We start from the raw sequence: 22,289 nt of genomic DNA, 5'->3' as shown, positions 1-22,289 counted from the left end.
TAAATCCATGATTATTGTATGATATAAATCTTAAATAGTAAAAGAGGTCACTGTAGCATTCCAGAGCTATAGGTTTGACCGTGACAAGAAACGTAAATGGGCCACCGCAACATCAACGAGATAGATCAACTAGCGAATACTGAATCTAGTAAGAGAGAGAAAGGTTGATCTTTCACCTTCGTGATTCCGAAAAGTATAATGCTTAAATTTTCTGGCCTACTTCATTTTTGTTTACTTATTATTTTTTTATTTTTCCTTCTTTTTTATTTTTTATTCTTTTATTCCCTTCCATCATTCCTAAATATAAATTTATTAAATAATAAACTATACTAATATATCTAAAATATGTAAATGATATGAATATTAAACACAAGACATGACAAACTTACTCTTATCCTAAATTTTATCTTCTCTAGCAAACGTAGTCAAACTGTCCATGAAGGATCATGAGGAGATCACAACATAAATTGGTTCACAAATTCAACCATTCTTATGAAAATGGTTTCACGAGTATCATGAATATCAATCCATCACCTTTTGTCAATCACATTTGCATCGAATATGGATCAAAATCAATAAGAAGATGATCCCACAATCGTTCAACTTACTTTGATTACAGCAGATATAAACTGATGAATACATAATGCAACCTGGGGAGAGAGAAGTTCCAATTTGTTTCTCTGAGGAAGGCCCATTTCCACTTTCAATTAGAGTGCAAGGAAGAGCCTTCATTGAAAAGTCAAACCTCCAAAAGAAAGACCCTTAAAAAAAATATACTTAAAGTTTCCTATACAGCTTGTGGGTAAAATTTCAACATGGCCAAAAAAGCCGACCATGCAAAAAAGAAGAAGGAAAAAACCCACTAGCAAAATAGAAACTCTTAGTCAAAACAAGACAATTCGTGCGCAAAGTGGTGGTCTGGTCAAGAAAGACTCCAAGGTTTTCCCTCACAAGGTCCAAAAGACACTCTAAAGGGGGAAAGAATATAGCTAACTTTTGAATGACCAAAGGAAAAATTAGAAGAAACTTTTGAAACTAAAACGAACGAACATGATGTTGATTGATCATGCTATCTTGAGAAGAGCTTGGCGTAAATTCTTGACGAGATCCTCAACTTTCATGCAGAATCCAACGTTCATCTGAAAGGAAAAAAGGTTTCCGTTAATGAAAATGAAGATAATTTAGCCCGAACTTAATTCTCAAGGACAAAAGGTTATGTTAAAGTAAATGAACGACCATAAAGGAGATGCAGAGTTCTTTCAATTAACTAATTTGCAAAATTCCCCTTCTACTTCACCTAGACAAAGACTAGATTGATTTGAACTACTCCAACCAATTTAATTCGAACGAACAGTAATTTCGTTAATATGTTGAAAAATATGTTTGTATTAGCTTGTAAGTATATACTGTTTTTAAAACTTAACCAAAAGTGCAAGTTTATCTTTTTTGTAATTATACCCTTGAAAGAAAAAAGAGAGGAATGATGCAAGTACTTGAACTTACCTGAGCTACGATTGTCATATCGAGTATGGAACTCCCAAAAGGTAACACATTGCTGTTGAGAACAAACAAATTCAACTTCTCTATTTCGCTAAGTATCTCTGTTGTAAATCCCTTTCGCTTCTTGTGATTGATTCGGAAAAGGACATACTTATCTGAGACTCTCGCTTCAATCTCAGGGAGTTGTTGCTCAAATTGACTATAGAAGTTCTCGTCCAATGACTCATCATCGTTTGCCGAGACTTGAGACTTCTTTACAATCACAACTGATTCCACAGTCCTGTTTGCTACCTCTGCCTCCAGTTTCTTGACTTGTTCTTGAAGCTGCTTCATGTACTTGATCGCGTCACCAAGGATCGATGCTTTGTCCATCTGAAAAGCACAACAACACACAAGAAAATTGCTGAGTATTGTGGTCGAGTAGCTACACCCTTCAAATTTGTCAATTTTGAGGTACTTGAAGGAAAACTAGTATTCAATCTTGTTCATGATTTGTCAAAGGTAAACAAAACTTGTTCATTCTAGCTTTAATTGTGTCCTATGGGATGAAATACCTGGTAATGAACCTGAAGATCCACTCGACAGTATGACATGGAAGTTTAAGCTATTGTAAGCAAGTCAAAAATAGATAGAGATATATATGATTTGAATGCTAATCCATACTTTTGGGAAAGTGAGACTTCGAGCTGACACCTCTTTCCTGTGTAAACTTGTGAAGGGTGATTGGATGAGATGATCTTATGCATAAAATGAAGTACTGTGCTATTGACTGTTTCATTAGTTGGGTGATTGCAAACCCGACTATAGGGAATTCACAACAATGGCAAGTAACAATGACTCGGAGCAAACAATGAGTTACTGTTTCTAATATCATCTCATTTTTCTGCAGTGCGGTAGTCGGATTTCCTAACTTGGTGCCTCAACATTTCGATCACTAACATATATTCAATGTTGATAAGTATTAGTTATGGCACCTTTAATGTTATGACAAAGTTATATACTCTTAGCAATAGAATATTTTTCCAAAAAATAAAGAAAAAGGAAAAGGAAAAGAAGTTTCTTGAAGAAGATTTACCTTTTTAAGGCCAGGAATGATGGCAGAGAGAGCAATGAAGCTTTGGCTAAGCTTCTGGCGCCGCTTCCTCTCTGCAATCACGTGTTCTTGTGTATGTAAAGTAGGTCTATTCATTGCCCCAACTCTCTTCATCTCTTTTTGACAATCTTGGATCTCATAAGAACCTTCACAAATTAATCAAAAGTAGACAGCTTTAAGCACCTTCAATAAATCAATCAAAAGAAGGCTTTTCGTGTAAACATCATACAGCATACTACCTCAGATCTTAATCTTTAGACTAAATAAACAAAAATGTTCTATGTAAGTACCATAACACTGTTGTGATTCGGTCGGGGACAGATCTGAGTTCCCAAAAGATATCAACTGGGGACTAGACGACAGAGAGGACATGACCGTTCTTGGGGCTTTGTATGTTTCGGGCGAGCAAGTGCTGCTCCAGATCTCGGTCTTTGGCTTCTTCTTTAGCCTCTCCATGATTGTCGGAGCAGCTTGTACCCGCGGATCCATGAGAGCTCGCATCATTTCCGGATCCAACGGTGCACGGAAGGAAGGCATCTCTGAAGAGAAAAGGTTGAAGTCGAAATCGTCGAGAGGGAAATCGAAGGGGTTCATCATTTGATGATGCCGATACATACGATGAAGTGGATCTTCTGTTACCTGTGAAATCAAGTACAACTGAGATCTTGAAAAATTCGTCAAGTCGACATGACAATTGATAGGGCTTGCAAGGAAAATCAAATGCTTAATATCTCAGGGAACAATTTGGGTGATGAGGTCTCCATTGAAGCAATCTCTGGGGTTCCTAAGAAGTATGAATTTTTTTTTTCCTTATTTTTTCTATAGATTTGGGTTGATGCAAAACCTCACAAGTGTGATTTAGAACCCTAGATAGAACGCAAAAATTTCATCTGAAAAGTACGGTTGATTTATGACAGATGAAAGTCAAACATGGAAAGTTCTCTTTTGTGCCCTTTTTCTTTCCCTTGTTGATGAACAATGAATTCAAACATGTTTGAAAAACTAAAGACCAGAGAGGGACATGAGAAGAAACACAAGTCAGAAATCTCACCCGGAGCAGTGGAATGTGTGAGAAACTTTGCCTTTTCAAAACTGGGCACGAGGAGGAAATGATGCCTTTACTTATAGAGTAACCAAACGCGTTCTCCACTCTCCTGTGTGAAACAAAGCATTCGCACGTGCCAAGCGTGTTAGCCTCCCTCTCTCTCTGCCTCTCTTTGTTCAGCCATCACTGTTTTAGTTTTTCAAGTCTTCCCACATAAAGCGCCTAGGGCTTTGCCTTTTCCTTCGGTCAACTTTAGCCCCTCTCTCTCTCTCTCTCTCTCTCTCTCTCTCCCTCTCTACGATTTAATATTTGGTTATAATCTTTGGATGATACCCAAATCTACATTTGGAGACAAAAACAAAAGAAAAAAGGAAAAGAAACCCTTATCTAACGTCTAAAACGGTAGGTCATGGCATATTTGCTTTTTCCCCACTAAAATATTATGCAAAGAAAATTTCGTCATTTGCTAGTGTCATAATCGAAACATCCATTTGCTTTTTTTTGCGTAAAAGACTGTTTCAAAGAGCTTGAACCCTTTTCTTGGTCCGTGAAAGAGACTCCAGAAAGAGACACTTTATTTAGACTTGTTACCATTATTTCAAGAAATTATAAGTAACTTCCTTTCGACGATTTAAAAGGGGTTGTTTTTTTGGTCGAGATTTAAAAGGGGTTTATATTCAAATAAATTATATGAAAAATAATCGAGCCAGCTAGTCCAATACCATCAAGACAATATTTGGAGAGATGATAATCTGTAACTAAAATATATATATATATATATATATATATATATATATATATGTATCTACTTTCATGCCTATCTTTATGTTCAACATCTATGACTATTTATACTATTATCTTTATATCCAACATCTGTATTGTCATATAATTAATTAAAAAGCAACTCCTATTTTTAAGGAATATCCATTATTTTTCCCAAATATTTTTAATTACTAATATTACCAATATTGTGTCCATAGAAAAATGCATATATAAATTATTATATCCTATCTCCCACGTATGTCAATATTATAATTGGATATCTATCATCCTAAAACAACGTTTTGAAAAAAAATTTAATCTTGAAATGTCTGTCTCTTACAATTATATCTATAGAATTTTTATATATTATGATTTTTATCAATAATATTTGCTAGGGAAAATTACTAAAAAAGTCTTAAGCATATTGCAATTATATCAATTCAGTCTTAGTTGTCAATTGAGTCATAAACTTTTTACATTTGTATCAATTCAGCCCATCTGGTCAATTTTGACCGGAAATTACTAGTATGGACGCCGACCGTCCTACGTGGCATGACCGGCGCTGACATGCACATATATTTAATAATTTATTGAATTTTTGTAATTTTTTGTTTTATTTTCCATTTTCTTCTCTTTCTCTTTACTTTTTCTTTAGGCTAAGGGCCAGCAAAGGTTGCCGGCCGACCCTCATTGGCACTAGGCGAGGGCTTTGTGGGCCCTCGTCCAAAGTCGATAAGGGCCGCGACGCCCTCACTTGGCCCAGATCTGGCGAGGGCCGCAACGCCTGCCCAGATCTGGCAAGGGGACGCGAGCCCTCCCTTAGTGGTCGACGAAGGTGCGGCGGCCCTCGTCCAGAGTTGGTGAGAGCCGCAACGCCCTCACCTATAGCCGATGAGGGGTCGGCCGGCGTTTATGTCAGCAATTTCCTACCAAAATTGGCCAGATGGATTGAATTGACACGAATGCAAAAGTTTATGACTAAATTGGCCAAAAAAAGGTTTAAATTTGAATTTTCATAATTGCAATAGATTTGATAACTCAAATATTTCCTAAAAAGGTGGATTTGTTTAATTTTTCAAATGCCAACTGACATTTCTTGCATTGACACAACGCTGTGTACCTTTGCTAATATTTTAGCTAGGATTACTTCATAATTGTAAAGTATATTATCATTGTTTTTTCTAAATATCCTCAATACTTATTTACAGATATATATATTTACATAATTTCGTTGTATTTTGTACCTTTACGAACAATTTCTTTCCCATTATTTGTTGATTCATAATTTTCTAAGAAATAGGTTTTACTCAACCTTTCCAATGTCAATTTTGTGCATGCACGCAATGCGTATACGTATTTGCTAGTATGTATACTTGTATATACCTAATGTACATATGAATTTTGGTCAACTACTAATCCCTCCATATTTGGCCCGAGAAAATCCCTCATTGATTCTCTCGTTAAAAAGTACTTCGCAAACCGAAAAGATTGCAGATGTTGAAGGACGAAGATTCTTGGAGCGCGCCTCTAAGCCAATGTTTTTTCTGTTTCCCTTCGTATTTAATAATAAATTGACTGATGATCATCCTATCGGGAAAATATAATAAACAATGGATAAATTAATGATTTGAGCACGAGGAAATTGTGGACTCAAAACCCCAAAGAGGTTCTGTCCCATTTCTTGTGCAGACAGGACAGGATGCAGCTGCAGCCCACTAAGCCGTTCGTGGACTCTGATCTTACGCTTACGTTGTCTTGCGCCACTGAATTTTTAAATATTTAGATTAATACCCAATGTACTAAGGTTCTTGTTAAAGATTTATAGGTGGTCGTACCAAGAAAATGATCCATAATTAACACCCAATAAGAACTTATTCTTATCACTAAATATGTCATTTTTATAAATAGATTTATACACCTTGAACGTATTATGTCGTGTTTGATACGATAGAATGGAAGGAAATGATAATTTCAATAATTTTGTTTGGAGAAATGTAGTAATGAATTGAAATGAACATTTTTGTATTTGATTGTGAAAAGACATTTGCGGGAATGGTCTAGGATGGGAGTTTTCTAATAAATTTAATGTTGTTTTACTTGCATTAGAATTTATTAATGTAATTAATATTTAGATTATAATACAAAAAAATATAGTTATAACTTTTTATTAATAAACTTATTAAACTAAATACATATAATTAACTTAATGAAGTATACATAATTATCATTTATTCTTAAGTTCTATAAACTGTTATAGTTTGTGATTAATTAGTAGATGTAATTAATATAATTTTATATGTTATTTCATCCTTTAATTATAAATAAATGTGTATAAATAATTGAAATATAAACATAGTTAAAATAATCTTTAATTATACTTTGTCAATAGGTAAAAATCATTTTATAAATAATTAACTATAGTCTATATGAACTAATAGTAATCTAAACAATCATTTGTTGTGAAAAGCAGGCGGCAATCATGATTTCACCGCTAACTGTGTCTATTTATCTCATAAATACTATGGACTATTTAGGAGATTTTTGGACGAAAGCTTGAGATTCAATATGTCACTTTGAAATTTTACTTTAAATTATAGAAGTTGTTCCCATCATGTCCATCCATTTCCCTGCTTTCATTCCCGATAAACAAACCATGAAATCAATAGGAGATCTGAAAAATACGAGGTTGAATTGAAAAGCAGTCTATCTTAAGCTGTTGGTCAAGCAATTGGAAAGAACATATGCCGCGAAGGTTTTCTTGCACTAAAGTACCTTTTTACGGTGACCAAGGTTTTCTTGCATTCACAAAGTGCTCCTCCACGCTTCTTTGAATACATGTGGTCGAGAAAGAAACAATTGAAAGTGCTTTATTCTTTTAATAATTTGTTGCAGGTTGACTACCAAAAGAACAGCATCTAAAATGTGAATGCATACTTTTGTTAAACAATGTCTAGTATGAATAATACACACGAGATACGCACGCAAGTAACCAGTGGAGAAAAACAAATTGTTATGACTTTATATGAAATGATTGAATTGCATAAAAAGGGAGAGAAACAGTGTAAAGGAGAGCATAAATCGATCAGAGGAATATTTTACTTAAGATCAGGGGTGAGCATCTTAGTCGAGATACGATAGAGAGACCATGTTATTGTCCTCGAAAAACTCTTATCGATTCATAAGATGTGCAATCCCAGGTATGATGGGAAAATTACCAAAAAAGTCCTAAACATTTTGCAATTGTGCCAATTCAGTCCTAAACCTTTTTTTTTTGCCAATTCAGTCCTAAACCTTTTGCAATTGTGCCAATTCAGTCCATCCGACCACTTTTGGCCGGCCGGCGCTGACGTGGCCGCTGGTCGGCGTCCACGTGGCAATTTTTAATAATTTTTTATTATTTTTCGAATTTTTTTTTCTCTTTTTTTTTTTTTCGCCTATCTTCTTCCCTGGTCGCCGGTCCGGCGACCGGCGAGAGGCTGAGGCCGGCGAGGTGGACCTCGCCGGCCATGGGCGAGGTCAACCTCGCCCGGCGATGGCGAGGTGGACCTCGCCGGCCATGGGCGAGGTCAACCTCGCCCGGCGACGGCGAGGCCGCCCACGCCAGATCTGGGCGAGGCCTCGCTCGGCGACGGCGAGGCCGACCTCGCCCGGCCATGGCGAGGTCGACCTCTCCCGAAGAACGGCGAGGCTGGCCGGCGATGGCGAGGTCTCGCCGGATCTGGGCAGCCTTGCCGTCGCCGGGCGAGGCCTCGCACGGCCATGGCGAGGTCGGCCTCGCCCGTGATCTGCGAGGCTGGCCCGGCGACGGCGAGGTCTCGCCGGATCCGGGCGGCCTCGTCGTCGCCGGCAAGGTCAGCCTCGCCGTCGCGGCGAGGCCTCGCCCAGTTTGGCGAGGTCGACCTCGCCGTCGCCTGGCAAGGTCGACCTCGCCATGGCCGGGCGAGGTCGACCTCGCCCAGCGACGGCGAGGGCCAGCCTCGCCCATGGCCGGCGAGGTGGACCTCGCCAGCCTCAGCCTCTCGCCAGTCGCCGGTCGCCGGACCGGCGACCGGGGAAGAAGATAGGGGAAAAAAAAAAAAAAGAGAAAAAAAAAATTTCGAAAAATAATAAAAAAATTATTAAAAATTGCCACGTGGACGCCGGCCGGCGCCACGTCAGCCGACCGGCGGCCACGTTAGCGACGGCCGGCCAAAAGTGGCCGGATGGACTGAATTGGCACAATTGCAAAAAGTTTAGGACTGAATTGGCTAAAAAATAAGATTTAGGACTGAATTGGCACAATTGCAAAAGGTTTAGGACATTTTGGTAATTTTCCCCAGGTATGATATGTGAGTAATAATGGGTGGAAAATCCTAATGAAACCTTTCATGCCACTATCTCGCCATGACCATGCCTTATCAGAGGCATTTGTATGAGGTTGTCACAGCTTCTATTCTCAAAATTTGAGTAGTGACACAACTGTTAAGCATAAGGTTTTACTTTCAAAACTTTCAAAACTTATCAAACAACCTTAGTGGAGAAGCTCGCCCAAAGCAAAAAAATTATGGTTGTCTGCTGTACTGCGGTAGCTCGCGTGTCAAACTTAAATGGTTCCTTTGAACTCTATCCATCTCTGTTTTCAGTGGGTCTAGAGTCCTTGGAAAATTAAGTAGACATACTTAATAGGCAAACTCGCCTCCGATCCAAAAGATGGCTAGAGATAGGCAAAAACCAGCGCCAAACACAGTAGTTTGAATATGATTTTAAGAGTGCGCAACAAATTTTTATAATGTCACATTGGTCAAACCGTAACCCCAAGTCAACTTTCATAAAATCTCATAATTTCACGACACCCTAAAGTTTCTTTAAAATATGAGTTCATAGCTCAATAACCTCAAGAATCAATCCAACAACCTAAAAGCTGAACCGCATTGAAATTACAGCTTAACCAATTAAAATTCTTCAATTAGATGAATTAATGATTAAAATTTTTGCCGAGCACTTCGAAATGACATTAATCCAACGCCTTGAGTTGTCCTCGCGATGATCATGATATGAAAGAAAAATACAACAATGACCAATGAATATATACGGTTCCTTTGAACTTTCCAAAATGCAAAGAATCACGGTCAAGTCCATAAAATAAGAAAACCAAAAAGGAATTCCGTTGCCGGGACTTGAACCCGGGTCTCTCGGGTGAGAGCCGAGTATCCTAACCAACTAGACTACAACGGATTCGTTGTTTATGCTGCAATTGGTTTTATATTTAACTAGTTTGTATATAATTTCGCTCAACCTTCACAGCAAGCTTCTCCGAATTAATCGAGAGAGAGAGACTGGTTGACAAAGCACCCAGCTTGTTAGCCATCTTTTTTCACCTGTAAAGAATTTTTCTATCTCGCCTTTGAGCTAGATCTCTGCATTTGTCACCATAGAAGAGAGCAAGAGTTACTGTAGAAGATGCAAAGAAGATGCCCATCTGGTGCTACAAGTTACAACCACAAGTTGTAACTTGAGCCCATAATCTTGCATTGTGTTTAGTTTCACTTGATGAATCTCTTGCTAGTAGAATGGTCTTGATATCTACAAGACACAACACGCGAGAGAGAAAAGAGGAGTTAAAATGAAGACCCAGAAGTTCACTGCATTCACTGTTCTTCTACAAGGTTGGGTCTAATTTCGAGCAAGTTCTATTCGCTCTTAGTTGCACTTAATTTGTAACCTGTAGTTTGTGGCGCAGTGACTTATACGTAGAAGGGGGAGACGGTGTCCATGTGTAGTTCTTGGTGTGGCTAGAGCTGTTCGTACTCTTGATTGAAGTTCATCAGTAATACAGTCGCCCCGTGGTTTTTCCCATTTCGCTTGCAAATGGTTGCTCACTTAAATATCGATGTAGTTACCCCCTTTGAACACTCTCTTAATTCACTCCCATTGTCATGATAATTCGGGTTATGGGTAGTTGCCTCTGGTTGGTTTACTTTATAAATGGCCGAGCTGTGGAAGGTGCACACAATGATGAAGATATGTGGTTAGATCGACTAGACAATTCAAGATACTCCTCAAAATAAAGAATCCCGTTGGTAAAAGAAATTTCAAGAAAGGTGAGCGGTCTACCATGCGTCAAGCAAGAATAGATGAGCTTAATTATAGATATAGGAAAATAACCAAAATCAATGGCCAAATTAGAGTCTCAAAGCAAGATTTAACCACGGGTCAAACAAGATGAGCGGTCTACCAACTGCAATAACAAGGATAAAGAAAGATAATATTTTATAAGCTGCAAGCAGAGTTCAAGAAAGGTGACAAGGGCAATAGAAGCAAGACCAAAAGAGAAAGGAAAGCCATGAGGGCAAGAGCATAGACAACAAAAGCTTTGGTGAGGATGACCCAGAAACTCACAAATAATTACCACAAGTAAGAAAAGACAATCCACATAATTATACAATGACCCACAACTCTTGCACTAACACGTAATTAAGAACATCTCTCAGACACAAACATAAAACAAATTCATTGCCTAACAAGCCGACCGTCTTGAAGATGATCCGAGGAACGTCGTTACAGCATGGCGTAGTTTTTCGATGATCTCCTCAGTTTTCGGGCAGCTCTCATTTTCTTTCTGTGAGTAATGTAGACAAAACAAGGATTTTTTCTATATCAATGAAGACTAAATACCAGAGCTTTTTCTCCCATCTCAACTCAACGCGAAATAAGGAGAAAACAAAATATACAGCAACAAGTTAATGTTAGAAATTAAACCAAATTTGTTAGTACTTGTTTCCTTTTTTAATCTGTTCGTATTTCCATATTTTGATAGATATTGTGAGATATTGTTTCTAGTTATATTTTAGGAAAGTTTCCTAAGTCAATTAGATTTCTTAATTAGAATAGGTTTCCTAGAAAGAGGTTTTCTATTTCGAATCAAACTATGGTCTATATATAGTCTATTTCTCTTGTAATTGAGACATGCAATAGAAAGGCGCGAATTGCGATTGTTTCACCTTCAAAAATTCCTTTCATCAAATCAATATTGTTGCCGCGACTCTGACGCTCAACAAATTGGTATCAGAGCTTACGGTTCGTGATCATGGCCTCAACGAACAATCAGCTTCCTCTTCAGTACCCTCGTCTTACCAAAGAAAATTATGGTAACTGGGCTGTTAGAATGAAAGCTCTACTCGGCGCCTACGGTGTGTGGGAATTTGTTAACACTGGCTATGATGAGCCAAAGGATGAAGCCACGTTGAACCAGAATCAGAGGAATGCCTTGGAGAAGGCTCGAACGAAACATCAATATTCCCTGTCGATCATCTATTAAGCGTTAGATGATTCCATGTTCGAAAAAGTTTCGAACGCCACTACCGCTAAAGAGGCATGGGAGATTCTTCAAAACACACATCAAGGAGTTCAGAAAGTTCAGAAGATTCGCCTTCAAACCTTGAGAGGCGAATTCGAGGTAATTCGTATGAAAGAATCTGAATCGATTGCTGATTATTTCACGAGAATTTTGACAATTGTTAATCAGATGAAAAGAAACGGAGAAGAAGTTTTCGATGTTCGTGTTGTTGAGAAAATACTTCGGTCCTTAGACAAGAAGTATGATTATATTGCGGTTGCAATCGAAGAATCCAAAGACTTGGATGCCATGACGGTCGATGAACTTATGGGTTCATTACAAGCCCATGAAGAAAGGTTTAGAAAGAAAAAGATTGAATCGGTGGAGGAAGTTCTCCAAACGCAGTTGACCATACGAGATGAAAAGGAGCAAAGAAGAGATCCCGTACAAAATCGCGGGACAAATCAAGATCGTGATCGAGGTCGTGGCCGAGGTCACTTTCGAGGAAGAGGTCGCGGACGAAGCAGAGGAGATCCTGCTCGAAGTGATGGAGGATACCGGTACCAAAGAGGTGTTCGTGGAAGAGGAAAGAACTCGACAAGCCAATGGTATGATAAATCTAAAATCCGATGTTATCATTGCAATAAACTTGGCCATTATGCTTCTAACTACTGGAATAAAGAAAGTAGCAGACCAGACGAAAAGGCGAACTTGGTAAATAATGATGGTCAAGTTCTCTTATTGGCATTCAAAGAAGATGAAGAAGGTCAAAGCGATACGTGGTATTTGGATACCGGCGCAAGTAATCACATGTGTGGGAGAAAGGAGATGTTTGCCGAGTTAGATGAGATAATTAAAGGGAATGTCTCATTCGGTGATAACTCTAAAATTCTTGTTGAAGGGAAAGGTACAATTTTGATTCGCTTAAAGAATGGTGTACGTCAGTTTATTACCAATGTTTATTATGCTCCAAAAATGTCAAGTAATATCTTGAGTTTGGGACAACTTCTGGAGAAAGGTTATACTGTTTATATGAGAGATCTTAATCTTATGTTGAGAGATCGGAATAATAAATTGATTGCAAAGGTGAAGATGTCGAAGAACAGGATGTTTATTCTTAATATAAAGAGTGAGATGTCTCGATGTCTAAAGACGTGCGTAGATGATCCTTCATGGTTGTGGCATTTGAGGTTTGGCCATCTCAATTTTGGCGGACTCAATTTGCTTTCTCGCAAGAAGATGGTTTATGGCTTGCCACATATTGATCATCCCGATCAATTATGTGAAGGGTGTGTTATCGGCAAGCATTCCAGAACTAGCTTTCCGAAGGAGGCGACTTATCGAGCGAAGAAGCCGCTTGAGTTGATTCATTCTGATTTGTGTGGCCCGATCAATCCTCACTCATATGGTAATCATCGATATTTTGTTACTTTTATTGATGATTTTACTCGGAAAACTTGGGTGTATTTTTTGAAAGAAAAGACAGAAGTGTTTGATATTTTCAAACAATTCAAGAACCTGGCTGAAAAGAAAAGCGGCTATTTTATCAAGGCTTTGAGGACTAATCGTGGTGGAGAATTCACCTCAGCCATATTCAACAAATTCTGTGAAAATCATGGGATTCGGCGTTTCTTAACGGCCCCGTATTCTCCTCAACAAAACGGTGTGGCTGAACGGAAATATAGAACCATTCTTGATATGGTTCGAAGCATGTTGAAGAGCAAAAATTTGTCCAAGGAACTTTGGGCAGAAGCTGTTTCGTGTGCCGTCTATCTTCAAAATAGATGTCCAACATATGGACTTGAAGGCGTAACTCCACAAGAGGCATGGACCGGGAGAACACCAAGTGTTTCGCACTTGAGAATTTTCGGGAGCATTGCCTATGCTCATGTCCCGGATCAAAAAAGATCGAAACTTGAAGACAAGAGCAAAAAGCTCATCTTTATCGGGTATGACTCATCATCCAAAGCCTATCGATTATTTGACCCTAACACTTTGAAAGTGTATGTAAGTAGAGATGTCAAGTTCGATGAAAATGGAATGTGGGAAGAAAATCCAAAAGAAGAAGCGAATGTTCGTGGTGATTCCAATCAAACGGAGTTGAAAGATCAACCTTCACCTTCTTCTCCAACATCTTATTCAAGTTCATCAACACCATCCTCTTCAAATAGTGTCGATGAACCGCTAGTACCAAGATCGAGAAGATTGTCTGAAATTTACGAAGCTACCGAAGAGCTTCATCTTATATGTCTTCTTGCAGATTATGAACCACTTGCTTATGATGATGCGGCCAAAGAAGAAAAGTGGAGGAAAGCCATGAACGAAGAAATTGAAGACATCGAGAAAAATCAAACATGGGAGCTTGCTAATCTTCCGAAGGACAAGAAATCAATTGGTGTTAAATGGGTGTACAAGACCAAGAAGAATGAGAAAGGTGAAGTAACAAGGTACAAAGCTAGATTAGTCGCGAAGGGGTACAAGCAAAAAGCCGGAATCGACTATGATGAAGTTTTTGCCCCTGTCATCCGCATGGAAACGATTAGATTGATTATTTCCATTGCTGCTCAAAATAATTGGCGGATTTATCAAATGGATGTCAAATCAGCATTCTTGAATGACATCCTTGAAGAAGAAATTTATGTCGAACAACCCGAGGGGTTTGTTGTGAAAGGTCATGAAGACAAAGTGCTAAGGTTGAAGAAAGCTCTATATGGGCTTAAACAAGCACCAAGAGCATGGAATTCCAGAATTGATGCATATTTCAAGGCGAATGGATTCTCTCAATGTCCATACGAGCATGCACTCTATTTGAAGCAAGAAAAATGTGATATTCTACTTGCCTGTTTATATGTTGATGATCTTGTTTTTACAGGAAATAATTCGGCGATGATTGATGCTTTTAAGGCATCGATGGTGAAAGAATTTGAAATGACCGATAATGGTCTCATGAATTATTTCCTTGGTATCGAAGTGAAGCAAAGTGCCGATGGGATTTTTATTTCCCAAAAAGGATATGCAGAAAATATCCTTGAAAAATTCAACATGAAGAACTGTATGCCGGTCAATACACCAATGGAGTGTGGAACCAAGCTTTCGAAGTTTGATGATGGTGCCGATGTTGATTCGACATATTATAGAAGCTTGATTGGAAGTTTGAGATACTTGACATGCACAAGACCGGATATTATGTATAGTGTTGGAATTGTTAGTCGATACATGGAGAAGCCGAAATCATCTCATCTTAAAGCTGCAAAGAGAATACTTCGGTACATCAAAGGTACTATTTCTCATGGTTTACACTATTATTGCTCTGAATCTTAGTGATTATGGTGGAGATATCGACGATCGAAAAAGCACCACGGGATTTGTATTTTTCTTGTGCGACACTGCTTTCACGTGGTCATCAAAGAAGCAATCAAGTGTTACTCTGTCGACATGTGAAGCTGAATATGTAGCTGCATCTTCATGCGTTTGTCATGCAATATGGTTGAGAAGACTACTCAAAAATATTCTTATGGAGCAGAAGAAAGCAACGGAGATTTTTGTTGATAATGTTTCTGCTATTGCTTTGGCGAAAAATCCAGTTTTTCATGAACGAAGTAAACATATCGATGTTCGATATCACTTCATCCGAGAACAGGTTAAAGAGAATGAAGTTGAAGTATTGCATGTGAAGACCGGAGATCAAGTAGCAGATATTTTTACTAAACCTCTCAAGATCGATGCTTTTCGAAAGTTCAAGAGCCTGCTTGGAATGATCGATGGAAGAGAATTTGGTTTAGGGGGGAGTGTTAGAAATTAAACCAAATTTGTTAGTTCTTGTTTCCTTTTTGAGTCTATTCGTATTTCTATATTTTGATAGATATTGTGAGATATTGTTTCTAGTTATATTTTAGGAAAGTTTCCTAAGTCAATTAGATTTCCTAATTAGAATAGGTTTCCTAGAAAAAGGTTTCCTATTTCGAATCAAACTATGGTCTATATATAGTCTATTTCTCTTGTAATTAAGACATGCAATAGAAAGGCGCGAATTGCGATTGTTTCACCTTCAAAAATTCCTTTCATCAAATCAATATTGTTGCCGCGCCTCTGACGCTCAACAGTTAATAAGTCTAACATAAGTGCAACTAAAAGTGGATAGAACATAGTCGGAGAATTCATGTGCACACAAGATATGTGATTTTTGACAGACGACTTTTTTGGGATGTGAAAGTAGTAATCTTCACTTGTTTATTAATAATTAGAAAACGAAATTTCAAAGCTTTTTTGGTATGATGAAAAGTGATGATGTTGAAATTCAAATATTATCGAGGAACCGTATACTTTCAAAACATATCTAACCAACCATAGTCTCTCAAGAAAAGTTCAGAATGCAAAATCGTCTGCTGTAATTTAGTTTTAGTAGAAAATTAGAAGCTAGTTGAAGTTTTAAAAGAATCCGCTTTTCACAGTTTGGAGAAGTTGACACAAATTACCTGGGCCGCTATTGTTACATCCAACAGAACTCCCAAACGCAAGGGCACTGCTATTTAGGGTTGTCAAGTTCATGACCTTCATATGTTTCATCACTTCCATGATGCAACCCTCGTACTTCTCACACACGACTTTGATCAGAACGTTCTTCCCCCACGCCGGTGCTTCGACCTCGGGTGGTTGCTAATCGATGATTGGGTCATACAAGTTTTTCACGAAGATTACCAGTTCCATAGTTCTCGTAGCCGCCTCTTCCTCAAGAACCTTCATGCGTTCCTTGAGTCGTTTGAAGTACTTTGTCGCACCTCCAACGACAGAAGCCTTGTCCATCCACGCAACCAGAACATTAGTAATTTTTTTTAGCATGAGCAACGGAGGCTATTATGTGACAAATTGGAGGACAATACTGTTGAGAAAACATCCTAACATATTTTGAAGTTGAAAAAATTATCCATGTTTTATATCGATCTTAATAAATGCAAGAAGTGTTTATCTTTCAGGTAATATTTATGCTGAAATGATCCTTTATGACTGAAAAACTTACATGAACAAGTCTAGAAGAATGGAGAGTTCAGATTGACTTGGAAATATCAAGGTTTTATGCCTACAGTATCGACATAACTATCGTTGTCTAAGTATATTAGTTAGAACAGTTGATCATATTCAAGAAGCCAAAAATAACGAACTGCGTGGATATCAGCAAGGCAAAGGCTGGATATCAGCAAGGCAAACAACGCTAATATCCAGCAGGGCAAACGCTGAATATCGACAAGGTAATCAACAAGGCACTGAATATCATCAAAGTACTATGATAGCTGAATATTAGCAGGATATCAATACTACTTGCGACGAAGTTCTTATCATGACTTACAAGATTAAAACTTTGAGATATTTCATCTTATTATCGACATCTTATGATCTAATATGGATTCCCTCTTTAGAAGATCTTGATTGTTTGTCAATCTTAAAGACTATCTTTGCAGAACATTAACTCGCGCAAAATATCTTAGTTGATTGACAATCATATTGAAGGCAAGATTCTTTCCTTAGCTTAAGCACTCCATTCTTGGGAACCAAGGTTTGATTGTATGGGCGATAAAATTTACGACAATTCTGCTTGATTGACTTCGACGACCACAAGATCTACTTCAACAATTATCCAACGGGTAGATAGGAGATTAATCCTCAAAGATTGTCCAACGGGAAGCTTGGAAGTCAAGGAGTATAAAAGGAGATCAAGAAGCCGAAGAAAGAGAGAAATCAAGAGTTTACAATTCCAAATCTCAAGAGAGCTTCACATATTTTCATTTGTCTTCTGTGAATATACAATTGTAATCTTTTGAAAGGTGTTGGTAGTGTTTTAAGTATGTGCTTAGGTTGAGATAGCTTGAGTATAAATAGCACCTACTTTGTGAAGAAGCACTTGGGTATAAGCAAACATATACGACTGTAACTTCTCAATAATTGACTGGTAGAATCTAACCAGTAAGCTGTTAGTATGGAAGAGTGGACGTAGGCTTACACTAAAACCGAACCACTGTAAGCTCTATGTATATTGTCTTCTATCTCTCTATTCTTACTCAATCACTACTTGATAGATATATTGCACGACAGTACTTGAATATTACTAGAACTTGCTTATTTTCATATTCTGTTTTACCCGGTTACTTTGTTATCAAATTTGGCGCTATTAATTCTGCACTACTTTGCCAACTCTAGATAATGTTGTTAGCCAACATTAAATGGTATCAAAGTAAAGTGCTCATAATTATAAAGTGTATTACTTCTTAGTTAACGATATGTTATGGTTAGAAATCTTGGACCAGGTATTATTGAGGGACTAAGCAACACAAACGTCCCTACTTTGATAGAAAATATTATGATGTCTTGAAGAACAGAATGAAAACTTTCATTAGATCCTCTTATGTGTGAAGTTGTGCAAAATATAGTCAATCCTACACCTAGAGCAACTGCAACACCTGCAGCCTCCAACACAGGAGAAACAAATGAGAACAAAACTCCAGCACCTACAATTACTTCTACGGAGTTGGCCAAAAGAGACACGCTAGATGCTAAAGCCCTTCACTCTCTTTATTGCGCTTTATTTCCCACTGAGTATAAACATGTATCTTCATATGAAACAACAAAAGATATATGGGACAGGCTCCATGTAACCTTCCAAGGAACTGACAGAGTCAAGAAACAAAGACAAATATCCTCCTTGGCAAATATAAATCCTCCAAGATGAAACCGAATGAATCAGTTTTTGACATGTTCAAGAGATTCACTAATATCATCAATGGACTTGCATATCAAGGCAAACCAATCTTAGCTGAGAGAAAGTAAACAAGCTTCTGCACGGACTCTCAAGAGAATGGAATGATATCAAAACATCCATTCAATAAACACAAAGGGCCCCTTAGTGTCGACGAACTCATTGGAACTTTCATGTCCTATGAAGCTAAATGTATTAATGATTAAGATAACTCCAAAGGTAAAGTTGAGACTACTCTCTTAATAAGCAAGGAAGGTAAGGACATTGTTCTCATCCAAATATATGTTGATGATATTATATTCGGTTCATCTAATGAACTTTTGGTGCAAGAAATTTTCTAAGACTGTGCAGAATGAGTTCGAGTTGAACATGATGCGAGAATTGAATTTCTTTCTTGGACTCCAAGTGAAGCAAACCAAAGATGACACATTTATTTGCCAAGAGAAATATGCATAAGAGCTTGTGAAGAAATATCGAATGGAGAATTGCAAGAAAATCGAGACACCTATGTCTTACTCCTCCAAACTTGACAAAGATGAGTTGGGTAAATCGGTAGATCAGAAGCTTTATTGAAGCATGATAGGATCTCTGTTATATCTCACTGCTTCTAGACCTGATATTGTCTTCAGTGTATGCATGTGTACCAAATTTCAATCGAATCCTAAGGAATCATATCTTACTGCTGTTAAAAGAATCATTAAGTGTGTTGGTACTTATCCTAAGCTATGATTATGGTATTCAAAGAAATATAAATTTATGCTTGTTGGATATTCAGATGTTGATGACTTTACTGATGTTGAATTGATAGAAAAATCTATTTAGGAACATGTCAATTGATGGGTTGCATGTTGGTATCATGGTTTTCCAAAATGCAAAACACAGTTGCACTTTCAACAGCCGAAGTAGAGTATGTAGCTCTTGGAAGTTGTTATACTCAAATTCTATAAATGAAGAAGTAGCTTAGTGACTTTGGAGTTACAGAATCCAATGTTGCAATCAAGTGTGACAACACCAATGCTATCAACATGTCAATTGAAATCAAGCATCCTTTTATTCGCGATCATGTGCATAATAGTGATATTAACAACCAGTTTGTTAATTCAAAACATCCATTAGCTGATATAATCACAAAACCTTTAGAAAATAATGCATTTGAATATATTCAAAGTGAATTGGGTATTACTAAACCATTTGCTTAAGCTGAATATGAGCAGACAAGTGGTCATATCCAAGTATTGACTAGTGATGATATCCAAGAAGAAACTGCAGACTAATGATCATATCCAAAGTCAACTTGCAGACAGGTGATTATATTTGATACCAAGTAACTATATCCTTAATGTCAAATGAGTTTCTATTTCTTTCTAGTTTTGCTAAAAAAAAAAAAGAAAATATCAAATCAAATACAAAATAACAATAAAAATCCAAACCAAAAATAAATAAAAAATAAAAAAATCAATCAAGAATCAAAAATCGAAAATTGAAAAAAAAGGAAGGAAAAAAAGAAAGGAAGTCCAAAAGCGAGAGAGAAAAATAATTAGAAATATTTCATATGGTTTTGAGACGCAAGGCTTGTCATCAAAATTTAGGCATCATCTTTAGTCTTTGAAAAGAAACTCTCCAAGCTCCCTTTTAAAAAGGGATAGCTGTTGGCATCTGAATTTTCTCAACTGGTATCCCGAAGAATCTTGTTAAATATGAAAAATTGCAAAGATTTGGGTCAGCCCAGTTTAGCTAGAACTAACCCGGCCTCTTAGGCCTGACTGGATAAAGCTCGGCCCGATTCGACCCTCAATCGTGTTTTTTTTCTCTATAGCAGAAAATTTTCGTGCCATGTGGTGCCTCCTCGTTGGCTCGAATCCTCACCATTGTGAGCTCGCCACTTGTCGTCGTGTTACTAAAACCCTAAATAAATTTTAGGTTATTCCACTTTTGGTAGAGGTGGCTAGCAGCTGCAGGGCATAAAAGGACGAAAGGTAGCTCCATATGAAATGAAAAGTTTTGGGCATTCGAAATGGGGGCTCTATGGAAAAAAAAAAAAAGAATGGCATGTTGTTTTCCTTTTGCTCTCGGCCAGACAAACCCCTCACTCCTCGGTCGCGCCGAACCAGCCGACTCCACCGCCGTCACTTGATGACCTCCATCCGGCATCGTCAACCTCACAACATCGCTTTCCCGATCCCCGCATCATCGGTGAGTTTCTTTTTTGGTTTGAGCTTCCCTTGCCCCAAGGATCTCGGCTCTGAGACATTGAGACGATCGGCCATATCTAAATTCGTTTCAAGCTTACTGTCTAGCCACCGCCTCCAAGCCAAGTAGGGACCCCCCACGTTTGAACACTTGTTCCGCGAGCCTGTTTCGCCTTGCCCTGTTTTCGTTGAGTTGGAAGCCAATGTTCATTCTTTCCGGTCCGTGCTTGTGTTGGGTTTTAATGAGCTAATGTTTTCAATCTCATGCATCCCTTACTAATTTTTTTTGAGTTTAGGTGAGGGTTCGAGCTCTCAATAGGTCGATACCCCTTTTTGATCCGCCCCCGCCACTCGTTCGACAATGTCTCAACCAAATCTGTGTTTTTTCTTCTCTAGTCATGGTTTCGTTTCCTTGTGTGTTTTTTGGTGGAGATAGGATGTTGACAAGCGGCAACCAGCGGTTGTTGCTAACAAGAAGGAGGGCGGACGAGGAGGCTAGTTGCTTGGCCGAGCCAAGCTCTCAACCAAGTGTAGGGCTGGCCGAACTATGTCTCGGTCGAGCATAAGTCTGGTTGAGCCGGGTCTCAGCCAAATGGACGGCTAGTCGAAGTCCAGGCCTGCCGGATCAACCCTAACCAAAGCTAAACTAGGTCTCAGTTTGGACCAGCCTTAGTCAAGGCTTGGTGTGGGCTTAGATTAGGAAATAGGAACTAGGCTAGGGTGTTACTTTTGGGCTTGGTAGGACCGGGCCTTGATTAGATCAGGATCATGCATTGAGCCTAGTCCGAGCGAAGGCCTAGGTCAGTGGGACCAGAGTCCGGCCCTTACCCGGACCAGGCCTAAGGGCCTGACTCGGGTCCGGCCTTAACAAAAAATATATATTAACATATTAAAATATTTTTTTATTATATTTTAAAAATATGTATTAATTTTTTAAAAAAATAAATATTCAAAAAATAGCTTAGAAATAGGTCTTGACCAAGTTGTGTGATTTTAGCATTAGATTTAGCTTAGTTTTTTAAGTCAACGCAACATTTAGTTTATGGGTTTTTGTGTTTTCCTTTAATAAGTTTAGACTTAGTTCAGGTAAGAAAGTGAACTTGTTCCAAATTCAGCTCATGGGGACCATGTCCTAGGGTTTATAACATGGCCATGTATATTCTTTGCTCGACTTGTATCGAGTTTTCTTTTCCGCATTTACTTTAAAGTCTTTTTAATGCTTGAGTGTTTCTTCATCGCACCGCATTTAAATAAATTGCTTGTTAATTTCTCTTCTAGAAGGTTAGGCCTAGTTTAGAATCATAATGAACCCTACGAAAACATTTGCATGCTCATTTAGAAACTTTGATACCCTTAGGGGCTTGTGACCACTTAGATGAACAACCTTCAAGTTAGTGGTACCGAAAAGGCATAATAGAAATATTAGCATAATCAAGTTCCCGTGCTTAGAATCTTTGGTTGCGTAGAAAATTAGGCGAACCTCCCATGTCTCGTTTTCTTTTTAGCCGACCCCAAATGGCTAGTGGCAACTCTTAGAAATACATAGCTTGTTAAAGAACCGTAAAATATCTAACATTGTGTGAGGTATAGGCTTGGGAGAGCTCGCGTCTAATCGAGGGCTGTCAGCTTGACTTAGG

At 38.2% G+C, this 22,289-nt stretch overlaps 1 protein-coding gene and 1 non-coding gene across 2 annotated transcripts; both read right to left on the bottom strand.

Moving 5' to 3' along the window:
- Positions 1–471: 471 nt before the first annotated feature.
- LOC115664589 (transcription factor NAI1-like) lies at positions 472–16,518 on the bottom strand. Its single transcript, XM_056308635.1, has 7 exons — positions 16,414–16,518; positions 16,191–16,371; positions 3,645–3,808; positions 2,884–3,232; positions 2,576–2,739; positions 1,504–1,872; positions 472–1,139 (listed from the first exon to the last, which is right to left on the bottom strand). The coding sequence occupies exons 1-7, from the start codon at positions 16,516–16,518 to the stop codon at positions 1,065–1,067; spliced, it is 1,407 nt and encodes a 468-aa protein (XP_056164610.1). The 3' UTR covers positions 472–1,064.
- TRNAE-CUC (transfer RNA glutamic acid (anticodon CUC)) lies at positions 9,542–9,614 on the bottom strand. The gene has a single exon. It is a non-coding gene; the product is annotated as a tRNA-Glu (tRNA).
- Positions 16,519–22,289: the final 5,771 nt, after the last annotated feature.

This window comes from Syzygium oleosum, unplaced genomic scaffold (assembly GCF_021117445.2).
Source record: "Syzygium oleosum isolate NSW1041296 unplaced genomic scaffold, Sole_v2.1 Sole_v2.01, whole genome shotgun sequence".
Taxonomy (NCBI): Eukaryota; Viridiplantae; Streptophyta; class Magnoliopsida; order Myrtales; family Myrtaceae; genus Syzygium; species Syzygium oleosum.
This window is presented reverse-complemented; position numbering and strand designations above follow the sequence as displayed.